General features: G+C 36.5%; 1 protein-coding gene across 1 annotated transcript in view; it reads left to right on the top strand.

Moving 5' to 3' along the window:
- Nucleotides 1-17,086, top strand: part of CDK8 (cyclin-dependent kinase 8) — a 198,240-nt gene extending 181,154 nt beyond the window's left edge. The window contains exons 5-11 of the mRNA XM_012649869.1: nt 5,975-6,118; nt 8,629-8,698; nt 9,488-9,560; nt 12,450-12,547; nt 13,262-13,340; nt 13,466-13,621; nt 15,797-17,086. Of these exons, the coding sequence (XP_012505323.1) occupies nt 5,975-6,118; nt 8,629-8,698; nt 9,488-9,560; nt 12,450-12,547; nt 13,262-13,340; nt 13,466-13,621; nt 15,797-15,922 (746 nt within the window). The 3' untranslated portion in view covers nt 15,923-17,086. The remainder of the gene's footprint in view (nt 1-5,974; nt 6,119-8,628; nt 8,699-9,487; nt 9,561-12,449; nt 12,548-13,261; nt 13,341-13,465; nt 13,622-15,796) is intronic.
- The last annotated feature ends 2,357 nt before the right edge of the window (nt 17,087-19,443 follow it).

The raw sequence follows: 19,443 nt of genomic DNA, 5'->3' as shown, positions 1-19,443 counted from the left end.
GATAGTATTGATTACCTCCCTTTTATGAAGAATTAGGAAGTTAGTGCTCTTACACTTCTTTCCCTACCAGCCTCTCAATTTATAAGCTACAGTAGTAATATCATCACTCTGTGAGTGTTTACATTTTTTCTGTTTGCTAACCATAATGCCCACAGTTGTTTATGCTTAAGTTACAAATTATAATGACTTTAATGCTCAGCTACTACCTTCCTTTTACCACTACTTCTCCATCCCTGATATCTGTATTCTGCTTCATTTCATTCGGTTGTATTTCATCACCAAGTAGTTTTTCCTAATGCGCTTTTCTTTTTTTATTTTATGTCTTTATTTGTTTTATGTCTTCATTACCTTCTTAATTTGTTCTGCATTCTCCAGAATGGTATTAAACCCACATTTCTTTTGCTAGATAACTACAGCCTGGAGTTTTCTATTCTGAATTGGTTGGTCTTCAGGCATCATGTACCATTTCATCCTGACTTTTTCCTTTTTTATTCCTCTGGTTAGATCTGTTGCTTTCTGGATCTCATGATTTCGTCCCTTATTTTGCTACAGTATATTCTCATTTAACTTCCTTTGGAATGGTATCTTAGAGGTAACTTCTCTAATTCTTGTATTTCTGAAAAATGCCTTTATCATACTTGATAGTTTGGCAGGGTTTAAAATTCTAGGTATAAAATAATTTGCTCTCAGAACTTGATAATACTCCTCCATTGTCTTCTAGCATCAGTGTTGCTAATGAAGGTTCATGTCAATCTTGTTTCCAATCACTGGTCGATCACCTGGGTTTTTTTCTTTCTGAAAACAAGTAAGGTTTCTCATTCTTACATTTTAATGATATTCTGGCCACTTAGTGCACGCAATCTGACATTCATATCATGCATATCACATCTGTGGAAAACTCTTATGTGTAGTCCTTTGATTTCCTCCTCAATGTTTTCTGTTTCTCTCTTTTCTAAACTCAGTGTAGTCACATGTTAAACTTCTTGGATTGACCCTTTATACTACTTTTCTCATGTTTTTTTGCTTTTGTCTTTTTTATTTCTCTGATTTAAGTTCTCTGATTGCTCATTTTTCATAGCATCTTGTATTTTTTATGGAAGGAAAAACTTCTCAAATATCTGTGAGAACAGTGGTAACAGTGTTTGTAAATTGCAACATTCCCATAATAATTATCTGTTTTCTTCGTAGGCACTCTTTTCATTTGTGTGTCTCGATCTCTCCCTTCCATGTGGCAAGTGCTCTTCAACTGTTCGGTGACCCTTGTGTGTCTCTTTCCATATTTAATAAAAAAGCCACTTGGGAACTTTTGTGCACATAGATCATGGGGCTCAGAGACTGACAACTTTAGGGTGATCCAGCTGAGAGCCACCATTACCTGGGGAAACCCTAAATGCTAGAAAAAAATCTTTCCTCTGAGACCAAAGTCTTCAGGGAGAATCCTCCAACTTTTGGCCCAACCTTTATGTACGTGGCAGCCCCAGGGCAACGGCAGAGAGTGGGGAGGAGACTCAACTGTTCAAAATACAGACTTTGTAGCTGGTGTTTCCAAGTACAAAATCTTCCAGGAGTTGTGTAGGACAAATCTGCTTCCCACTCCACAACAGTGCTGTGGACTGAGCCCTTCTCTTACCTGTTTTGTCTGCCTTCCATCTTCCAGGTCGCCACATGGCCAGTTTCTTTTTTTCATTCAGACCTCGGTCAAAGTACTACCTCTTAGAGAACTTCCTTGATCACACAGTCTAAAATAACACCCTACTTCCCCCATCACACTTCCATCTTACTGCCTTCATTGCCTGGAATGGTATCTCGAATCCACTAAAGTAGCCCTCACCTACCTGTTCACCATTATAAGCCTGTGCCTATGTGGTATGTAGTGAAAACTCAATTTTTGAATGAATTTCTTTGTTCAATAAAAAATTAATCTTGTCCCTGACAAGAAGGAAAAGTAGAAATTATTTAAGTCCGTCCTATTTCTGAGTACATGTTATTAGCTAAACACACATTTGGGTATCTTTTTTGCAAGTGTATTCTAAATGCATTTAAGACACCTATATAAACTAATTATGACACTCAGCTGTTTTTTTCCACCTAGAAAATGAATATTTAAAAGCAGTGTTACTTTTGGTAATACATAGTAACAGACTGTATAAATAATAAAATGATTACCTAATTTTAGCTCCTTTTACAGACTCGAATTGTTTTAAATTAAGTAAAAAATACACTATCACAGAAGCTTGTGACTCTGGCTCATTATTTATTATCTTCTTGTTTTTCCTAAGAAACTTACGTTTTATTGGGAGCATTAAGAAGATTTATGTAACCTATTATTCACTAGGACATTCTGCAGTCCAGCAGTTTTAATGTAGGGTGTGTGCCACAAAGCTAATTATCAGGAGTTAGAAAGGTAGATTACCTTGTTCCAATGGCTGCATAATTTGGGAGAGAGAAGGCTTTTATATTTTTCTCCTTCTCACCAACATCAAAATTTATTGGGTAACTACTCTGTAAACTTTTTAAAACTTAGGAGAAGCTGATATGAGTGCAAATTATGGGCCCTACCTTTAAGAGACTTACAGTCCAGTGGAAAAGACAGTATGAATATATGCATAAAATAACTTATCTTTGAACAGGGGAAGTAACAAAGAGTTGTCTTATCTCTCACTCAAGGTGCATGGGGCAGTGTTTAGGCAAGACATTTAGTCCTTTAGCCTCATTTTCTGAAAATGAAAATTTAGTCTAAGTCATCCTCTTAGATCTCCTTCAACTCTAAAGTTCTATGGCTTTAGATAACAACTACTGCCTCCTGAGGTAGGGACAGAGGAAACTGATCTGGGTGCAAATGATTGAAACCAAGCAAGGTCAGTGCCGTTTCCTCAGCAGTGGTGATCCCTACCCCACACCCACATCCAGTGTACTCTGACTTGCCCAAGATCTTGGAGGACCCTTTTCTTCTATCAAAACATTGGCTCAAAAGTTAAAATGTAGATATCTATCTTAATAATTGCTTTTTTGTTTGAAATAGAAATCACACACAACCATTTTTAATATGTTTTTAAAAACAAAGATAAGGAAATATAACATGAAACTTCTTCCTTGATTCTAGTCTCTGCCACAGTTCCATTCCTCATATTACCTACAGAGGTATCGTAAAGGTTCAGTAAAATAAATGCTCAATAAATTCCTCACACCACCATTAAAGCTACATAGCAAGAACTGCCCTAGCATTTTGACTGCCCTGTCTGGTAGTTGTATTGTGAGCAGGTGGTAGAATAACCTTTGTAGTTGAACATACATACAGTTTGCTGAATACATTCATATGTTCATTTTATGTCATTTAGAAGGGTTAAATCTTTTATTGGAATTTGGTGGATTATGTTAAGCTACTAAAAAGAAACAAAAGTGTGGAGGAAAAAATCTCATCTGAACACATCAAACTAACATGCCCCCCCACCACCAGCACCACCACTACAAACAGATTTTAGTGCTGTGACCATTTATTCAGTTGTACAGAACGGCAAGTTGAATCATTAAACCAAAGAGGGGAAGTAATTAGTAAACATTGTCATTCCGGGGACAAAGTTTAATTCAGTTTTGAGTGGGGTTTTTTTTGTTTGTTTGTTTCTTTGATTGACTTTGGGGAGAAGGCTGAAAGGGGAATATAAATCTCTAATTGTCACTAAAGTAGTCTTAAAAGTTTTACTACAGTATGGACTTTGAAGCTCCAGTATTTGTCCTCAAATAGCTGAATGCCTACTAAATTTGTGGTATTCTGCTAAGTGGGAAATATACAATGAAATAGGGAAAATGAGAATTTACTCCCTTTTATCAAGATAGAAGTTTGCTATTAGTATGTCTATGGATTAAAATATTTATCTTATTGAACAGACTCTTTTTCCTCGCAATTTTTGTATATGTTGTATATGTAACGTGCCAGTTACTTTACTTTGCCTGGTTAGCTCAATATGAGCGTCACACATTTTAAGAAGTATATGTGATTTATGTTTTTAATTTGAAAAGTCTTTCTGGAAGGAGTTAGGTAAGCAGGAAAGAGACTTCTCTGAATTTGGCACAATCTGAAAAAATAGGCAAGGTAGGAATGAGAGACTTACATGCAAAAATTAGAAATTTGTCTGAAATAATAGCCTGATTGGCTGACTCAAAGTTCATAATTAATGTCTGGTTCTGAATTTTGAGGAAAGAAGGATGGTGAAATTGATAGAGAGGTGGTAGAAGATACAAAGAAAGATGCTACTACTAGGGTGGGGTTAAGCAAGGTTCAGTAAACTGTTTTTTCCTAATTGCCTTTTAAAAGCAGTAAAGCTGTAATGATAGCTGAAGTACTTACCTCTCATCTTTCTTGACATATTTTATTTCCTTCTTTGGAATTTTTAATAGCTAACCAGATGAATTGTTACAGTGTCTCTTGAGTATGCTGTGAGTAGAGGTTTAAACATGCAAAGTGATCCATCGTCCCTTTTTGTGATCTACTGAGCTTGCCTATCTGGCCATTGAGTAAGATTATCAAAAGTCAGATCTACATGAGATACCTGTGTAAAAAGAGTAATCACAAAATAATTAATTTTCCCATTTACTTTCTGATGATAAAAACAAAACAGCTTGGCCTATATTTCTTGAGGAGACTTTTCCATATGGTGGCATTGGCTAGACTTGGTTCTCTGGTATGCAAATATGATATCATTTTTAAAAATCACTCCCTTGTAGTCAAAGTATGAATATTTAAGTAAATAGGTAATTAACTTGTTACTTTGCAATATAAATGTGGTAATTTTACATTAAGTGTCTATATTCAGTTTTGGAGTTTAGAAATTCTCACTTATAAATAACATTTTTTTCTCATTTCCTTTTTAAGTGAGTTTATTAACGTACCTAAACAATCAGCTTTAATAATATAATTTTTATTTGTCCCCTATTGTTATTTATATTTGCCACAGGTGTTGGTTAGATCAATCAAAAACCACTTATTGAGTGTCTGCTGTGTGCACACCATTATACTTAGTGTAGGGAAATTAACATTGCCAGTTTAGGGATTTGTTAAGGGTAGAAATGAAATATTTTCAGCCTTAAATTCTAAGTTGGCAAAAAGGTCTTGCCTCTATTAATAGTTCTATTGAGTACAAATTTAATGTGAATTAAAGTAAATCTATGTTTTGTGAATGAAGGGAATTTACTTTGTTGTGTACAGAGAAATCCATTAGCCTGGCTTTTATAAATAATTCTTATGAATTTATAGCCCATTTTAAAGGTAGTATTTTGCTATTTCCTTGTCCTTTTTATTAAATACTTAAATTTGCAAAATGCAACACTGCTGTAGCATAAAGAAGCACTTTAAAAGAAAAACCATTAAAGTAGAAATGCTGTTTCATTAGACTGTTGGAGGTCAAGCACTGTCTCTTGGAATAGCACCCTGTTAATTAGTGCTATCATGAGAGGATAATTATTAGACTTTACAAATTAGCAAGTAATAAATAAGAAAAAAATTATTACAGAAATTTGTGCTGATTGTTTTTGGCAAATGCTCAATTTCGTAGGCTGTTTGGGTTTTCTGTTTATTTTTTGTTTAGTTTTCTTTGTGGTTCCCATGCGCCATATGCAGCTTTGTATGTATTTCATAGAAAAGGTAATGTTTGGGCATTTAATACTCGCCAAAAATCCAGCTAATAAGTTTAATTAGGCTTAGTGAGAAGCCACTGGGTGGGATGGAGGTATAAATAGGGAATGAAAAATTGGGGTGGGTGGCATGGGAGTATATATTTACAAACAATGTTTTGTGATTTTAGTTATCATAATTGCTTAGGAATTAATATGACCTATTAGGGAAAGAAAGAAAAAACACTCCCCACCAAAATAAAAATGTATTTTCTTTTGGAAAGAACCACTTTATTTTCCTCCTTTCTTTTTCTTTTTTCCTTGCCTTTTTTTTTTTCTTTTCTTTTTTTTTCTTTTTATTTTAAAGATATTTGGGCTATAGGGTGTATATTTGCAGAACTACTAACGTCAGAACCAATATTTCACTGTCGACAAGAGGACATCAAAACTAGTAATCCTTATCACCATGACCAGCTGGACAGAATATTCAATGTAATGGGATTTCCTGCAGGTACACATTATGTTTTTGTTTTTGTTTTTAAATCACTGTTGTTTGAACTTACATGTCTTCATTGGAAAGGTGTATATTTTTAGTTGATAAAAGCTACTATTACTCGATTCTTTGTTTCTATGACTTGCATTTACCAAAGATCCATAGAAATAGTCAGCAAAATTTGTGGAGTTCACATCTTAGCATGAAAATATTCATGGGTTTCTTGAATTTGAGGACGATTTTTGTTTCATTTTGTTTTGCTTTTTTGTTTTGTTGCTTGATATCTGAAACAAAAAAGATATTTGCAATATCTGTATTAAAAAGGTGCCTTTAGTTCTTACCAGTAGAAACTATAAATAAAATTCATTAGTAGGAATTGTTTTCTGGTAGCACATATAATCTTGCCCCTATTTGGCATTTGAATACAGATTTGGAACATCATTTCTATTTAGGGCACTATACAGAATCACATTATATTGAATAATAGCATTTTTGTTATATAACCCTTGTCAAATTAGAACATTCTTTTAAGTGTTCTGTTAGAACAGTCAGAATGTGGGTGAAAGTCGCAGTACTCCATGGTGAGCTAGCCCACTGTTTTGCAACAGGGTAACAGTTTACAGGTGTCCCATCCCTGTCATCAGTTCTCTCCCACTATATCTCAGTCCCTAGTTATAGTACAGAATGGTAGTTCATCAGTTACCAAAAACTGCGCAGAGGTCCAGAATAATGGGAATGTGTTTTAAACACCTAAATAATTATGGTTAAGTATTTAATAGAAATTGTTTCTTAGTAGGAATATTTCTCAGGTCACTATAACTCAAGACTAATACAGATATATCTGGGAGTTTTAATTCTACATTCCTCTATAAGGGTGTTAATTATCAGTAAATGCAGAGTAACTACACAGATATTACCTCTCTCAAAAATTGGTCAACTATCCTGGAGTGAGCACTTTGTTGTGATGGGAATTTCATTTATTCACGAAATATTTGAGTGCCTGCCATGTGCCAGGCACTGTCTTAAGTAAAAAATATTGATGATGTAACAGACGTGATTCTTGCCCTCTTGGAGTTACATTGTACTGCTATAAGCAGAATGTTTAAAAAATAGGTGTGGTTTGAGTAGATAGATAGGAAGGAAAGGTCATTCCTGCTTCTGCATGTGTCCACCATTTCTGAAGCCCACAGGGAAAGGAACGTGGCTTCAGTGAGGGGGTGGATGTGGCAGAGACCTCTGTGGGAGACGATGCTGGATGTGTGGGTCAGCGGTGAGGGTGGGCTCCGTGAATAAGGAGCCTGAAAAGCAGGCAGCAGAGGTTAGATTTGATAAGCTAAAGAATAGGAGTCCATGATAAGGTCTGCAGTACTAGACCTTATGATTTATGTTATATTTGAGAAAGATAGTAAGGCAGTGGCTGGTAAAAATCAAGAAGAGGTAACTGAAATCTGAGAAACCTGCCGCTTGCTATAGCAATACTACGAGGCATAAAGTGATAATAAGGATGGAGAATAAAAGACAAATGTTAATTTTTTATAGAACTGTGTAATTAAGGGAAGACTAAAAGATTATGTCAAGATTTCTGGCTTGAGAAATTGACAAAATAGAGAAATTGGAGCAAGGAAATAGTTCAGAAGAAAATTTTATTTAGGAGTATCTATTTAGTTTACAGTATGTGGTATCTTTGGAGGATAGTTAGCAAATATCAATAATTTTACAAGTAGGTTCTAAGGAAAGCAAACCTTTAAAGGCCATTTAAAACCTAAAGGTGCTGTTAAGTTACCCGTTTTAGTGCTGTGCACCTAGTAGACTCTCAGTACAAGCCCCTTGGCAGTGATGGTTATCTAGCACGTATTGTTTGCAACTCGAATGCCGATAAAACATTCTGTACTGAATCTCTTTGGTAAATTAAGTAGCTGGAGTTGTTTTGGGCAATGTTACTAAGATTAGCCAAGGTACCAGCTGGCTTATTAATACACTAGTTCTATCTTACTACCCCATTCTGCTGCAGTTATTACTGCTTACGTTGATCGCTGATGTAAAGAAAATATATTTAATAAGGTGAAAGGAGAGCCATATCATAAAAAGTATATCTTAAAGCCACTGAGGGGAAAGATCTTAGATTTCTCATTGAAGAGACTGGCTGTTAATTTAACCAAGAAATCTGGTGGAAAAGGGAAAATAAGTGGTTTTACTAATAGAAATAGGACTATTTAATAATAGAAATAGAAATATTTACTCATAACTTATTCCCCTCTAGTGACAGAAATTGAGGCAACTTATAGTAAAACATACAGAAAATGGGCAGTTTAAAATTAAAAAGATAAACAGATATCTAAAGCTATACAAGAGGTAAGGAATTGTATTTACAGTTCAAGATGTTTACTGTAGCTGAGCATTTATTTGAAGTCTGAGCTTTCGTGGAGGTTAAAGGTATAGGAAATGTAATCAAAATGATGGTAACCTTTTTAAAAATTCTTGAGAACAGGAACCTAGGCAACATAAAAACTTATCAATGTATTTCACAGATAAAGATTGGGAAGATATAAAAAAGATGCCCGAACATTCGACATTAATGAAAGATTTCAGAAGAAATACGTAAGTTGGAAAGAAAATAGACTTTGTTGATTTTTGCTTTCCCAGAATACTCAGTATAAGATTGAATATTCAACATGATACAATATTCAACATAAGATTAATAAGTCATTTTACTTGTTTAACGCTAATATTTTTCATGATGACAGTCTTCATTTCTAAAGATACCTAAATGATATGAGGGAGGTGACTAATATTAGCAGCTGATTTGGATTTGAGAAAAAATGAATTCATTTCTTTCCATATTTACTACTTGCTGGAAATTAGACATTAGTGGGAAGTATCATGGCTAAACAAATAAGAGACTAAAATAAATAAACCTTGCTAATAGCCACTTGCCTACCAACCTAGGTTATGTATTAATTTTAAACAAGTTTTAGTAGAGAAGAATGAATATTTTACCTATTTACAATGCAAGGTCAAGGATTGGGAGAGTACGGTTTATAGATTTATCAGAAATGTATTTTAAACTTATTGGTAAGGCTGAGTTAAACTTTTAACTGAGGTGTTATTTAAAATAATTTTTAAAATATAATTTATATGAAAAAGTATTCAGTGTCATTCGTGAAATTGTTTTACATTTAATATTTAATCATCAATAACCATTCAAAAGTGACTATTATGGATGTTGAATTAAATATAAAATTAATGTAATACTGTTTGTGCTGATCATACCATTTTCAATATACATTTTATATGTTATGATCAAAATAATTCTATTTGGAAGAACTTTAACTAATGTTAAATTAACCTCAAATCTGATATAGAGATCTCATAGTATTTCTCTTTCAGGTATACAAACTGCAGCCTTATCAAGTATATGGAAAAACATAAAGTTAAACCAGATAGTAAAGCATTCCACTTGGTAAGCTTTAGCTAACAGTACTAATGAAATGCATTTTTTCCTAATTGACTAGCCCAACCTGAGTTGGGTTAATTTATATGATTACTTAGCACTCTTAGAGTACTTTAGTGGTGAATGCAGAGATCTTATTGGTGCGTGCCAGTAAAGACATCAACATATTTACTTTTCCAGAGCCATATCATGGCTTGACAGACTAATGTTTGGTCACATTAGATTTTCTAAAGGTAGTAATGTAACAAGTCTGTTAAAAACATTTTTAAAATTGTACTTACTCCTTTTCATTGGTTATGTTAAAATTTCAAAGATTTCGGAGAAGTATCAAGAAGAAAAAAACAATCCCACCATTCAGAAATATTTTCTGTAAAGCTAATTATTTTGTATTTCAACTCTTTGAAAGTTTGTTTACAAAATTCTTAACTCCCAGGATAACGCTTAGAACCTTGTGTATTAGAACTCTTTCAAAGAAGGTATGTGTTATTTCCTTTTTCTGGGAAAGTGTGAGAGACACCATATTTATTACTGTGTAATGGTATTATGGTGGGATTATATTCAACTATTGCCAACTTACATTTGTTTACAATAAAATTACCATTGTAACCCTATAATTAAGTATGTTTTTCAGCTTTATGTTTTCAGAAAAAGGTTTATAACACATAAAGGGAATTTTTAGCTGGGCATGGTGGTGTGCACCTGTAATCCTAGCACTTTAAGAGGCTGAGGTGGGAGAACATAGCTTGAGCCTGGGAGTTCAAGACCATCCTGGGCAATGTAGTGAGACCCTATCTCTACAAAAAATTTAAAGAATTAACCAGGTGTAATGGAGCGAGACTTCGCTCCCCACTACTTGGGAGGCTGAGGCAGGAGAATCAATTGAGCCTAGGAATTCAAGGCCACAGTGAGCAATGACTGCACTACTATACTCCAGCCTGGGCAACAGTGAGACCTTGTTTCAAAAAAAAAAAAAATGGGGGGAATTTGGAGAAACAGGTTGTGTTTTGCTTGCCTTAAAATTCTTTTAATCCTTACTCTCAAGTATTCTCAGATGGAAATTCTCTTAGCCTGAAAGGGTTAAACTTTCCTTTATTGCAACCAGGCCACTTGGCAAACATTTCTTCTATTTCTGCTTCTGCTTCTATATCTTCTACTTATTATGTCACATTTTATATCATCTATTTCATATCTTATCAGCAATTTAAAAAGCAGTGCTAAATCTATCATATAACCACACAACGTATTAACCACATGATGGTTTATTATAATGTACTTACCATAGGACCCAAACTGGAAGGTTAAGTCAAAATTATGGGCTTATTTATTCTAAGAAAGTGATAGTGAGGGTAGACTAAAAGTCACGATTTAGGGGAATCACTCTATACCCACCCACCCCCAATTCCTTGCTACTCAATCACAGCTGAGGTGACTCTCCCTACCATCACCACTAAAACTCTAGGCATATACCTTCCTTATAGTTGGTTTGCTTTTTGTTACTGGGGTGACCTGTCTTAATTGTTGATAATCTTGGGTGGTCCCATTTGAAAGCTCTATTCTAATTCCATTAAAACTGTTGGGTATTTTAAATAGCAAATCCAGGCTTTCCTTTCAACCTTAAAAATGAAATTGTGCTTTGTCTGAAATACCAGATCATCAAAACTAAATTTGAATCTTGCCCTACCAGCATTTTATCTACATTTTTAAATATGTCTTTTTATCCTCTAAAATTGGTCTTCTCCTTTTAAGTTTAATGTGTCATTAGTTCATTGGTTTTTTTCAGTGTGGTTACAGTACAGTAGCATAGCATCACCTGGGAACTTGTTGGTTCTTGGGCTGCTGCCCACATCTACCAATAAGAAACCCTGTGAGTAGGGCCCACACAGTCTGTTTTAAGAATCCAGGTGATTCTGATGCATCCTAAAATCTAGAAACCACTGCATTAAATCAGAGTATAAACTAAGAGACCACAATATAATCTCCTAAGTCATGTATTAGAATCAAATACTCTAGTTCATAGAACCTTCAATGAACTATGCTTTAACTAAAAAATACTGAATCTTCACATTAGTGTGACATTTCTGTATGTAGCAATAATAGCAATAATAATAGCTAGCACATATATAGTGCTTTCTTTTTGCCAGGCACCATTATAATTGCTTTCCACATATGCGGGTTAATATTGAAAACAAACTTGTGCTAATAGGTACTATTTTTAATCTCCCTTTGACAAATGGGTTAAAGTAATTTTCCCAGTGTCACTCAACTTAATAAATATTGAGTCAGGATTTGAACCAAGCAATCTACTTCCAGAGTCTCCACTCATAATCACAACTCTGTGCTTTACAAGTTGTGTATCACCTTTTTTATTTAGGCCAGTACAGCACTGTGCGGTACAACTTTGTCATCATCTGCACTGTCCAGTAGGGTAGCCACTAGCCACATCTAGCTCTTGAGCTCTTGAAATACACTTAATATGACTGGGAAACTGATTTTTTAATTTAATTCACTTTTAATGAATTGGGATCTAAATTTGAATAGCTACATGCAACTACTGTATTATTTGTTTTGCAACAGTTTTTCCCCTTAATAGAAAAAGAATAGAAAATACAAGAATTTTAGTCTTGTTCTAAATTGGATAAAGCAATTTAGATAAGATAGAGGAGAAGTTATTGGGTTAGATTCAGAAGACATAAGTGTAGTTAATATTTGAGAATCAAGCAAGATAATGAATGTGAATTACTACATTAAATTTAATAATTAGGGGTTTTGTTGTTAATTTGGGAGCATACTCTCCAAGTTGTCATCATGTTCATCAAAAAATATATACTACCCTCATGTAGGTGCTAAAAGGTAACGTGAGAAGTAATGCAGTAATGTTTTTATGATTTATATTTTCAGCTTCAGAAGCTGCTGACCATGGACCCAATAAAGCGAATTACCTCAGAGCAGGCTATGCAGGATCCCTATTTCTTAGAAGACCCACTTCCTACATCCGAGTAAGTGATCAGCTTGTTAACTCGCTAGTGTGATGGAATTTAGTTTAGTTGTCAGCTCTGAGTTGCCACTCCTCTTATTTGGGGACCCAAGAAAATCCTTATGATAAGCACAAAATGAGCTCTGCTGATTGAGGTGTCATTTAGGGGCTTTATGGTTAAGAGGCATTTCTCTTCATCTCGTGCTTTATGAAATGTTGATCACATTAGTTTCAGCAGTAATCCAGTTATTCACTGACAGGTTGATTATGCATGCTGTAGCTCCTTCAGACTGACATTGCTTACTGCTTGTAATTACAGTTTTATGTTACAAAAGTGCAAAGACCATTCCCAAATAAATTTGTGTTCCCTATACTATCTTTTGTTTTAAATGCAGTAGAGAGAGTAAAACAAAAATTACCTTTGAGTAGTGACACATATTTCAGCTGGAATCTATATTTCGATTATAAAGCAATAAAACAATAATACTGTAATAAAGCTGAAACATGTTAGCTGATTACTGATTATTTTTACACAATGAAAGGCCCTTAAGTGGCCTGCTGTAACGTCACTGGTTACAGAGAAGGATTCATGTCACAGTTGTATGAAAGGTGCTTTATATTTGCACATACAGAAGCAAAGTTCATCTTAGAAGATTAAAGTGACAATTGCCTAAGGAAACATTTGAAACATTGATCAGCATAGCAGAAATCATTTTTCTGTTTTTCTTATGATCAGTGTTTTTGCCGGTTGTCAAATCCCTTACCCAAAACGAGAATTTTTAACAGAAGAAGAACCCGATGACAAAGGAGACAAAGTAAGTATTAAAGTACCGTTGGCAGCTTCTTGTTCCATCGGTGCTTCCATAGCGTTTTCCTGCGTGGGCGTGTTTTGTTCTCCGTCTGAGTTGAACTTTATTTTTGTGTTTAACCAATTGAGAAGAACCAGCAGCAGCAGCAGGGCAATAACCACACTAACGGAACTGGTCACCCAGGGAATCAAGACAGCAGTCACACACAGGGACCCCCGTTGAAAAAAGTGAGAGTTGTTCCTCCTACCACTACCTCAGGTGGACTAATCATGACCTCAGACTATCAGGTATTTCCAAATTTATTTTGTGTTGACCTGCCATGTTGGTGTTTGCATGTGGGTTTGTGATCAATAGAAAATGGGATGTAATTGAGAAATACAGACCTCTGTGTACCTGGGGGAGTACATAGACATGAAATGTTATTGGCATGGAAAAGTATTGACAGGGGTGTAATAGGAAGGGTTTAGCCTTTTAAACCAGAAAGGCTTGGAATGATCAAACATAAATTATGCCATTTATTAACTGTGTGGCGTTGGACAGGTTCGTCTGTAAGATGAGACTAGTAAAACACAACTTGGAATTGTCAGACAGGATATGTCTTAGCACCTGGTTTATAGTAGCAGCTTGATAAATGGTATCTATGGTTTTGAAGCAATATTCCTTAGTGCTTAAGAACCTAAGCTTTCAAATCCTAGCCTGGTCATTTACTTCTGTGTAACTTGAGTGGTAATTCCGACATTATCAGTTCCCTTGTTTGTAGAATATGGATAATGATCAAGGTGAAGTTGTAGTTAGGATGAAGTGAGATAATGTATGCAAAGGCACAGTGGCTAACCTAACATAAGCACTTAAGAGATGATACCAATTATTACATACTTTCATCATTTTTATTACCATTACATTAAAATTCTAAGTAGCATTCACAGTATACAGTAAACGCTTCTTAAGTGATGGTAGTGATGCTATAATCATAAGAGCGTATTGATTACTTACTACTTGCCAGCCATTATACTAAATATGAAGCATACATTATTTCCTTTATCTTCATGCTAACTCTGGGAGGTAATTGCCATTTCAGGAAACTGAGGCTCAGAGAGGTTAAATAACCTGCACATGGCCAGAGACCCAGTTGCAGACCCAGACTCACATCTGCTGCTCCATGCCTGCTTGTTCTAATCATATACCCGATACTGAAAACCTGACCAATTAGAGTTATTTACCTACCAAAAAAAAAGAAAAAGAGATCTTATGAAACTGATAAGTGCCCAGTGCCCTTTATTGTACTTCAAGAATTAGATAGATATTAACACATCGCTTTGGCTAAGGAAGAAGTCCAGCCTGTCACTCCACAAAATCATTGTCTAAGTAGTGCTTCTCTTCCAGTTAGCCAAACAAGGAAATCAAGGACAGACATCTGTGGGAGTTGATGTTTGTCCCCAGCATCTTTTTTTCCCCCTCTGAATGGGAAGAGTACACCTCTCTTGGCTCACTGATGTATTTGCACAGTAAGGTGACGGCATCCTTCGAATGAAGCAGAGCAGTGTTCATACCTTTGCTTCTCAAGAAAATGATGCTTTCTGCCTTGTTGGGGTCACTGCTGCAGTTGGTTTTTGTGAGCGATTTAAAAAATAGTATTTCTGACTACAATTGTATGTGTCCACTCTTTTTTAAATGTTATTTTTGCTAGGATTGGCAGAGTTTAGAATTATATGACTTATTAAATTTTCAATATTCTTTGAAAGAGAAAAGTAATAAATTATGGTTAATCTTTTATAGTATTTGTCTTAGGAGCAAATAGTATGAGAGAGATGTGGGAAGAGAAATAATATAACAGATAAAAATTAGAGAACTCTAAACTTTATCACTGTTCATCCTCTTCGTGCCTTTTTTAGAATTGAGAATACCACTCTTCCTATGTTTCTGTGATTATATGTTTACTTTCGTATATAAACTTGTAGCAGAAAATAAGATTCAGTAGTTTAAAGGGAATAAAAATGTATTAATGTCAAAGAAATTGATCCTATGGTACCTTTTCTTATCATATTCATTTTTATTCAGTCGTATGTATGTGGTGGGAGGTTTTCTATTGAAGAAATGAGCATGTAAATTAGCTTTGAATTTCTTAATGTATATACCATTAAGTTCAGGTGTAAATATCTCAAGCAAATTAGTTACTGTTTCGCAAGTAAATACAAAACAGCATAAAATGGGGTTACTGCTGTAGAAACAAATGTACTTGCACAGCATAGTAATAATACTTGGCTTAGTATTATTTACCAGCAATACTTCTGACCTTCCTAAAAAAGAGTTGATGTTAAAGATTTGAGTTTTCTGTCTTCTAATTCTAAACCTAGTACATAGCACAAAACCTGTATAGACACTTCAATCACATATAAGGTTTGCTGCTTGGGATAGAGCCGCTCAGTCCCAAGACGCACCTAAATCGCACCTCTCCTTTCCAGCGTTCCAATCCACATGCTGCCTATCCCAACCCTGGACCAAGCACATCACAGCCGCAGAGCAGCATGGGATACTCAGCTACCTCCCAGCAGCCTCCACAGTACTCACATCAGACACATCGGTACTGAGCTGCGTCTGAATCTTGTCAATGCACTGTTGCGAATGCTGCAGGGCTGGCTGTGCAGCTCTCCGCAGGAACCTGGTATGGGCCGTGAGAATGTACTGTACAACCACATCTTCAAAATGTCCAGTAGCCAAGTTCCACCACTTTTCACAGATTGGGGTAGTGGCTTCCAAGTTGTACCTATTTTGGAGTTAGACTTGAAAAGAAAGTGCTAGCACAGTTTGTGTTGTGGATTTGCTACTTCCATAGTTTACTTGACATGGTTCAGACTGACCAATGCATTTTTTTCAGTGACAGTCTGTAGCAGTTGAAGCTGTGAAATGTGCTAGGGGCAAGCATTTGTCGTTGTATGTGGTGAATTCTTTCAGTGTAACAACATTATCTGACCAATAGTACACACACAGACACAAAAGTTTAACTGGTACTTGAAACATACAGTATATGTTAACTCAATGAAATAACCAAGACTCAAAACGAGATTATTTTGGTACACCTTTCTTTTTAGTGTCTTATCAGTGGATTGATTCATTTTCTACATTAATCAATCAGTGTTTCTTGACCAAGAATATTGCTTGGATTTTTTTTTTGAAAGTACAAAAAGCCACATAGTTTCTCCAGAAAGGTTTCAAAACTCCCAAAGATTAATTTCCAATTTATAAGTTTGTTTTTATTTTCAATCTATGACTTGACTGGTATTAAAGCTGCTATTTGATAGTAATTAAATATGTTGTCATTGATATAAACATGTTTGGTTCAGCAAACAAACTAAAATGATTGTCATAGACAGTGTTTTATTTTTCCTGTTGGTGTTGCTGATTTGTGAGCATGCTTTAAGATGAAAAAAGCATGAATGATAACTTCTTTAAAGAGGTGCGGCATCCAATTCAGATATTTTGTCCTGATTTTAAAGCTGGTTGGTGTAGTGCTATTATAATTTTGTTCAATTAATTTTCTTTTAAAAAATTTGTTCGCACGTTGTTTAGGGTGCCCTTACTTCAGCAAAGGAGAAGGAGTAGGAGAGCCTTAGAATTTTTGAGGAAAAAAAAAAACCTATAACATACAATGTACTGTATCAAACTATTTTACATGAATGACACAAGTATTCTGAATAAAAAAAATAATTGAACATTGTTAAAAACAAGGTGTTATGTAATAAATTTATTTTTCATAAATCAAAAATGGAGTCAGCTGTATTTTTTATATATAGTTTTTTGTTTTAATTTTAAAATGTGCCTTAACAAGTGGCCTCTGAATAAATCTCATCAGTTTTCATTAATATCTATATGTTCTGCCTCCGTAATGGAGTAATGACTTAAGTCTCACATATGGATTTGTTTTTCTGTTACACCAAGTACCGTAACGTAAGATATGAAATGCAGACACCTTTCTATTTGAAAGCTACAGTGATAAGCCTTCAATCTCTGGAATAACGCCTAACCTGTTCTGTGTTGTGCTGAGAAGGATGTGTCTATTTTATCCCAAATAATTGTTTTTCCTCCTCCTTCAGCATGAAGTGCGATTACAAAAAAACTAACATTTTTTTCTTAAAAACTCCAATCATTCATATAAAAACATTCTAATTTTAAGAACTAAGAAATCTCAGCACTGATAGCCCTGACCGTAGCAGTAAGGATAATTCTTAGGAGCTGAATTCATGTTTCCATTTTAAGTCCTCCCGCCCTGGTTCATCGCATGACACGTAGATCTGATCGTGGCGCTCCCACCAGCCTCACTCCTCGCTGTGCCTCCTGGGTGCCTTCCACCCTCTCTTCTAACTGTCCTCCCTGCCTTTCGTGCTGTCGTTTTCAAACCTCGTGGACATGAGTACTTGCCTCCTTCACAGTCCAGTCCAGAGGTTGATTCGGCAGGGTTAGGGGGGAACAGGGAAACTCATTTTTCACAAGCTCCACGGTTGGTTCTGATGCAGCAGTCTGAGGACTGTGCGTCAGGAAAAACAGCTGTAGGGTCACTCGCCTCCAAGGTGTAAATAAAGATTGAGCAAACAGTAGGGAAGTGGCTCGGAGGGAAGGCTGCTCTGCTGACAGCCCATCCCTCATCCGACGGGAATTTCCAAAAGCAAATCCCATTATGACAAGTTCCACTCTAAATGTCCGAAAGCCTGAAGGCTTCGTTTCTCTATCTATGCCCATTCCTGATTGATCCTGTCCAATCTCGTGTCGTTAAACATGGTGACCATCAAATTTACCTGTCCAGCCTACTTTCTCTCTGAGCACTGGTTCCTAAGCTGAATTGCATCAGTGACAAATAACATCCGTATACACACGCCTGCCATCATTCTCGATCCCGTTCCCCTGCTTTATTTTTGTACGTAGCACTTATCACCTGACAGATGACATCCACTTGCCAATTTTCTGTTTCCTCCTATTAGAGTGGAAGCTCGCTGAGAGCAGGGGTCCTGTTCCACCTCGGACCTCATCTCTTTGTCTGCACTTGTTCCCTAGGTGATGTCATCCAGGCTTGTGACCCTGATAGGCTGGTGACTCCCAGATTTCCAATCCAGACCTCCCTGTCCTGTGTGACTCATTCCTACTCATTATCTAGACTGGGTGTGTCCACGCCCAAATGGGTGACTCAGGCTTGCAGCCGCAGCCTCCCGGACTCAGCCCGCCCTTCCAGCTGGCCAGGCCAGGCAGCAACCCAGGGGCCTCCTCTCTCACACACACTCCAACCCATCCATTGCAAATCTGCCGGCTTTCCCTTTAACATACAACCCGAATCGCTCCGTCCTCATCACCTGCGCTGCACGGCCTGCACCAAGCCATAGTCACTTCTTTCCTAGACCGTTCCAGTAGCCTCCACCTGCTTCCGCCTTTTCCCGCTGCAGCCTCCTCAACATGGCAGCCTCAGTGAGCCTGTACCACGGAGGTCACGTTGTTCCTCTGCTCACGTCCCTGCCTTACTGTACCCAGCAAGTCCCTGAGTGTCCTGGCCCCCCTTTCCCTAGGGATCGCAGCTTGTGTTCCTCTCCTCCCTGGCTGCCGCACACCCACTCCACTGCCCGCCCTCGAGCCTGCCAAGCCATCTTGTCTCAGCGCGTTCACACTGTTCCAAAAGATACGACACGCTCAGCCTTGATCACTTTGTTGAACTACACACGAGTTAATTTACGCTGTTGTCAATACAAAGGGTCAGTCTAATGAGCAGGCACGCCATGAGAATCCAAGCAGCACCTGGAAGGCAAATGGGGGTGAGAGCTCTGTTTCTACCATTTGAGGCATTATAGTCACCAGAAGTTGAGGTTTCATAGAGCAAACACCATCCGTGATAGATAAGGAAGTTTTAGAGACACAACTCTAGTCTTAGGAAAGACTTTGAAGTCAGTCCTCCATTCTCATCCCATTTGTTGCATGTACGCTGTGGCTGCGGTAGAGAACGGTGAGGACGAGTTTCCTGTACTCCTGCAGTGTGTTTTCGTGACAGACGATAAACGGGCAGCAGATAAAAAGAATATCACATTATGATTGAGGGCCAGTTTTAAGTAGGGGAGTCAGAAGTTTCCAAGAA

Source organism: Propithecus coquereli, unplaced genomic scaffold (assembly GCF_000956105.1).
Source record: "Propithecus coquereli isolate 6110/MARCELLA unplaced genomic scaffold, Pcoq_1.0 Scaffold306, whole genome shotgun sequence".
NCBI classification, from domain to species: domain Eukaryota; kingdom Metazoa; phylum Chordata; class Mammalia; order Primates; family Indriidae; genus Propithecus; species Propithecus coquereli.
Note: the sequence above shows the minus strand (reverse complement) of the source record. Positions and strands in the feature narration are given on the sequence as shown.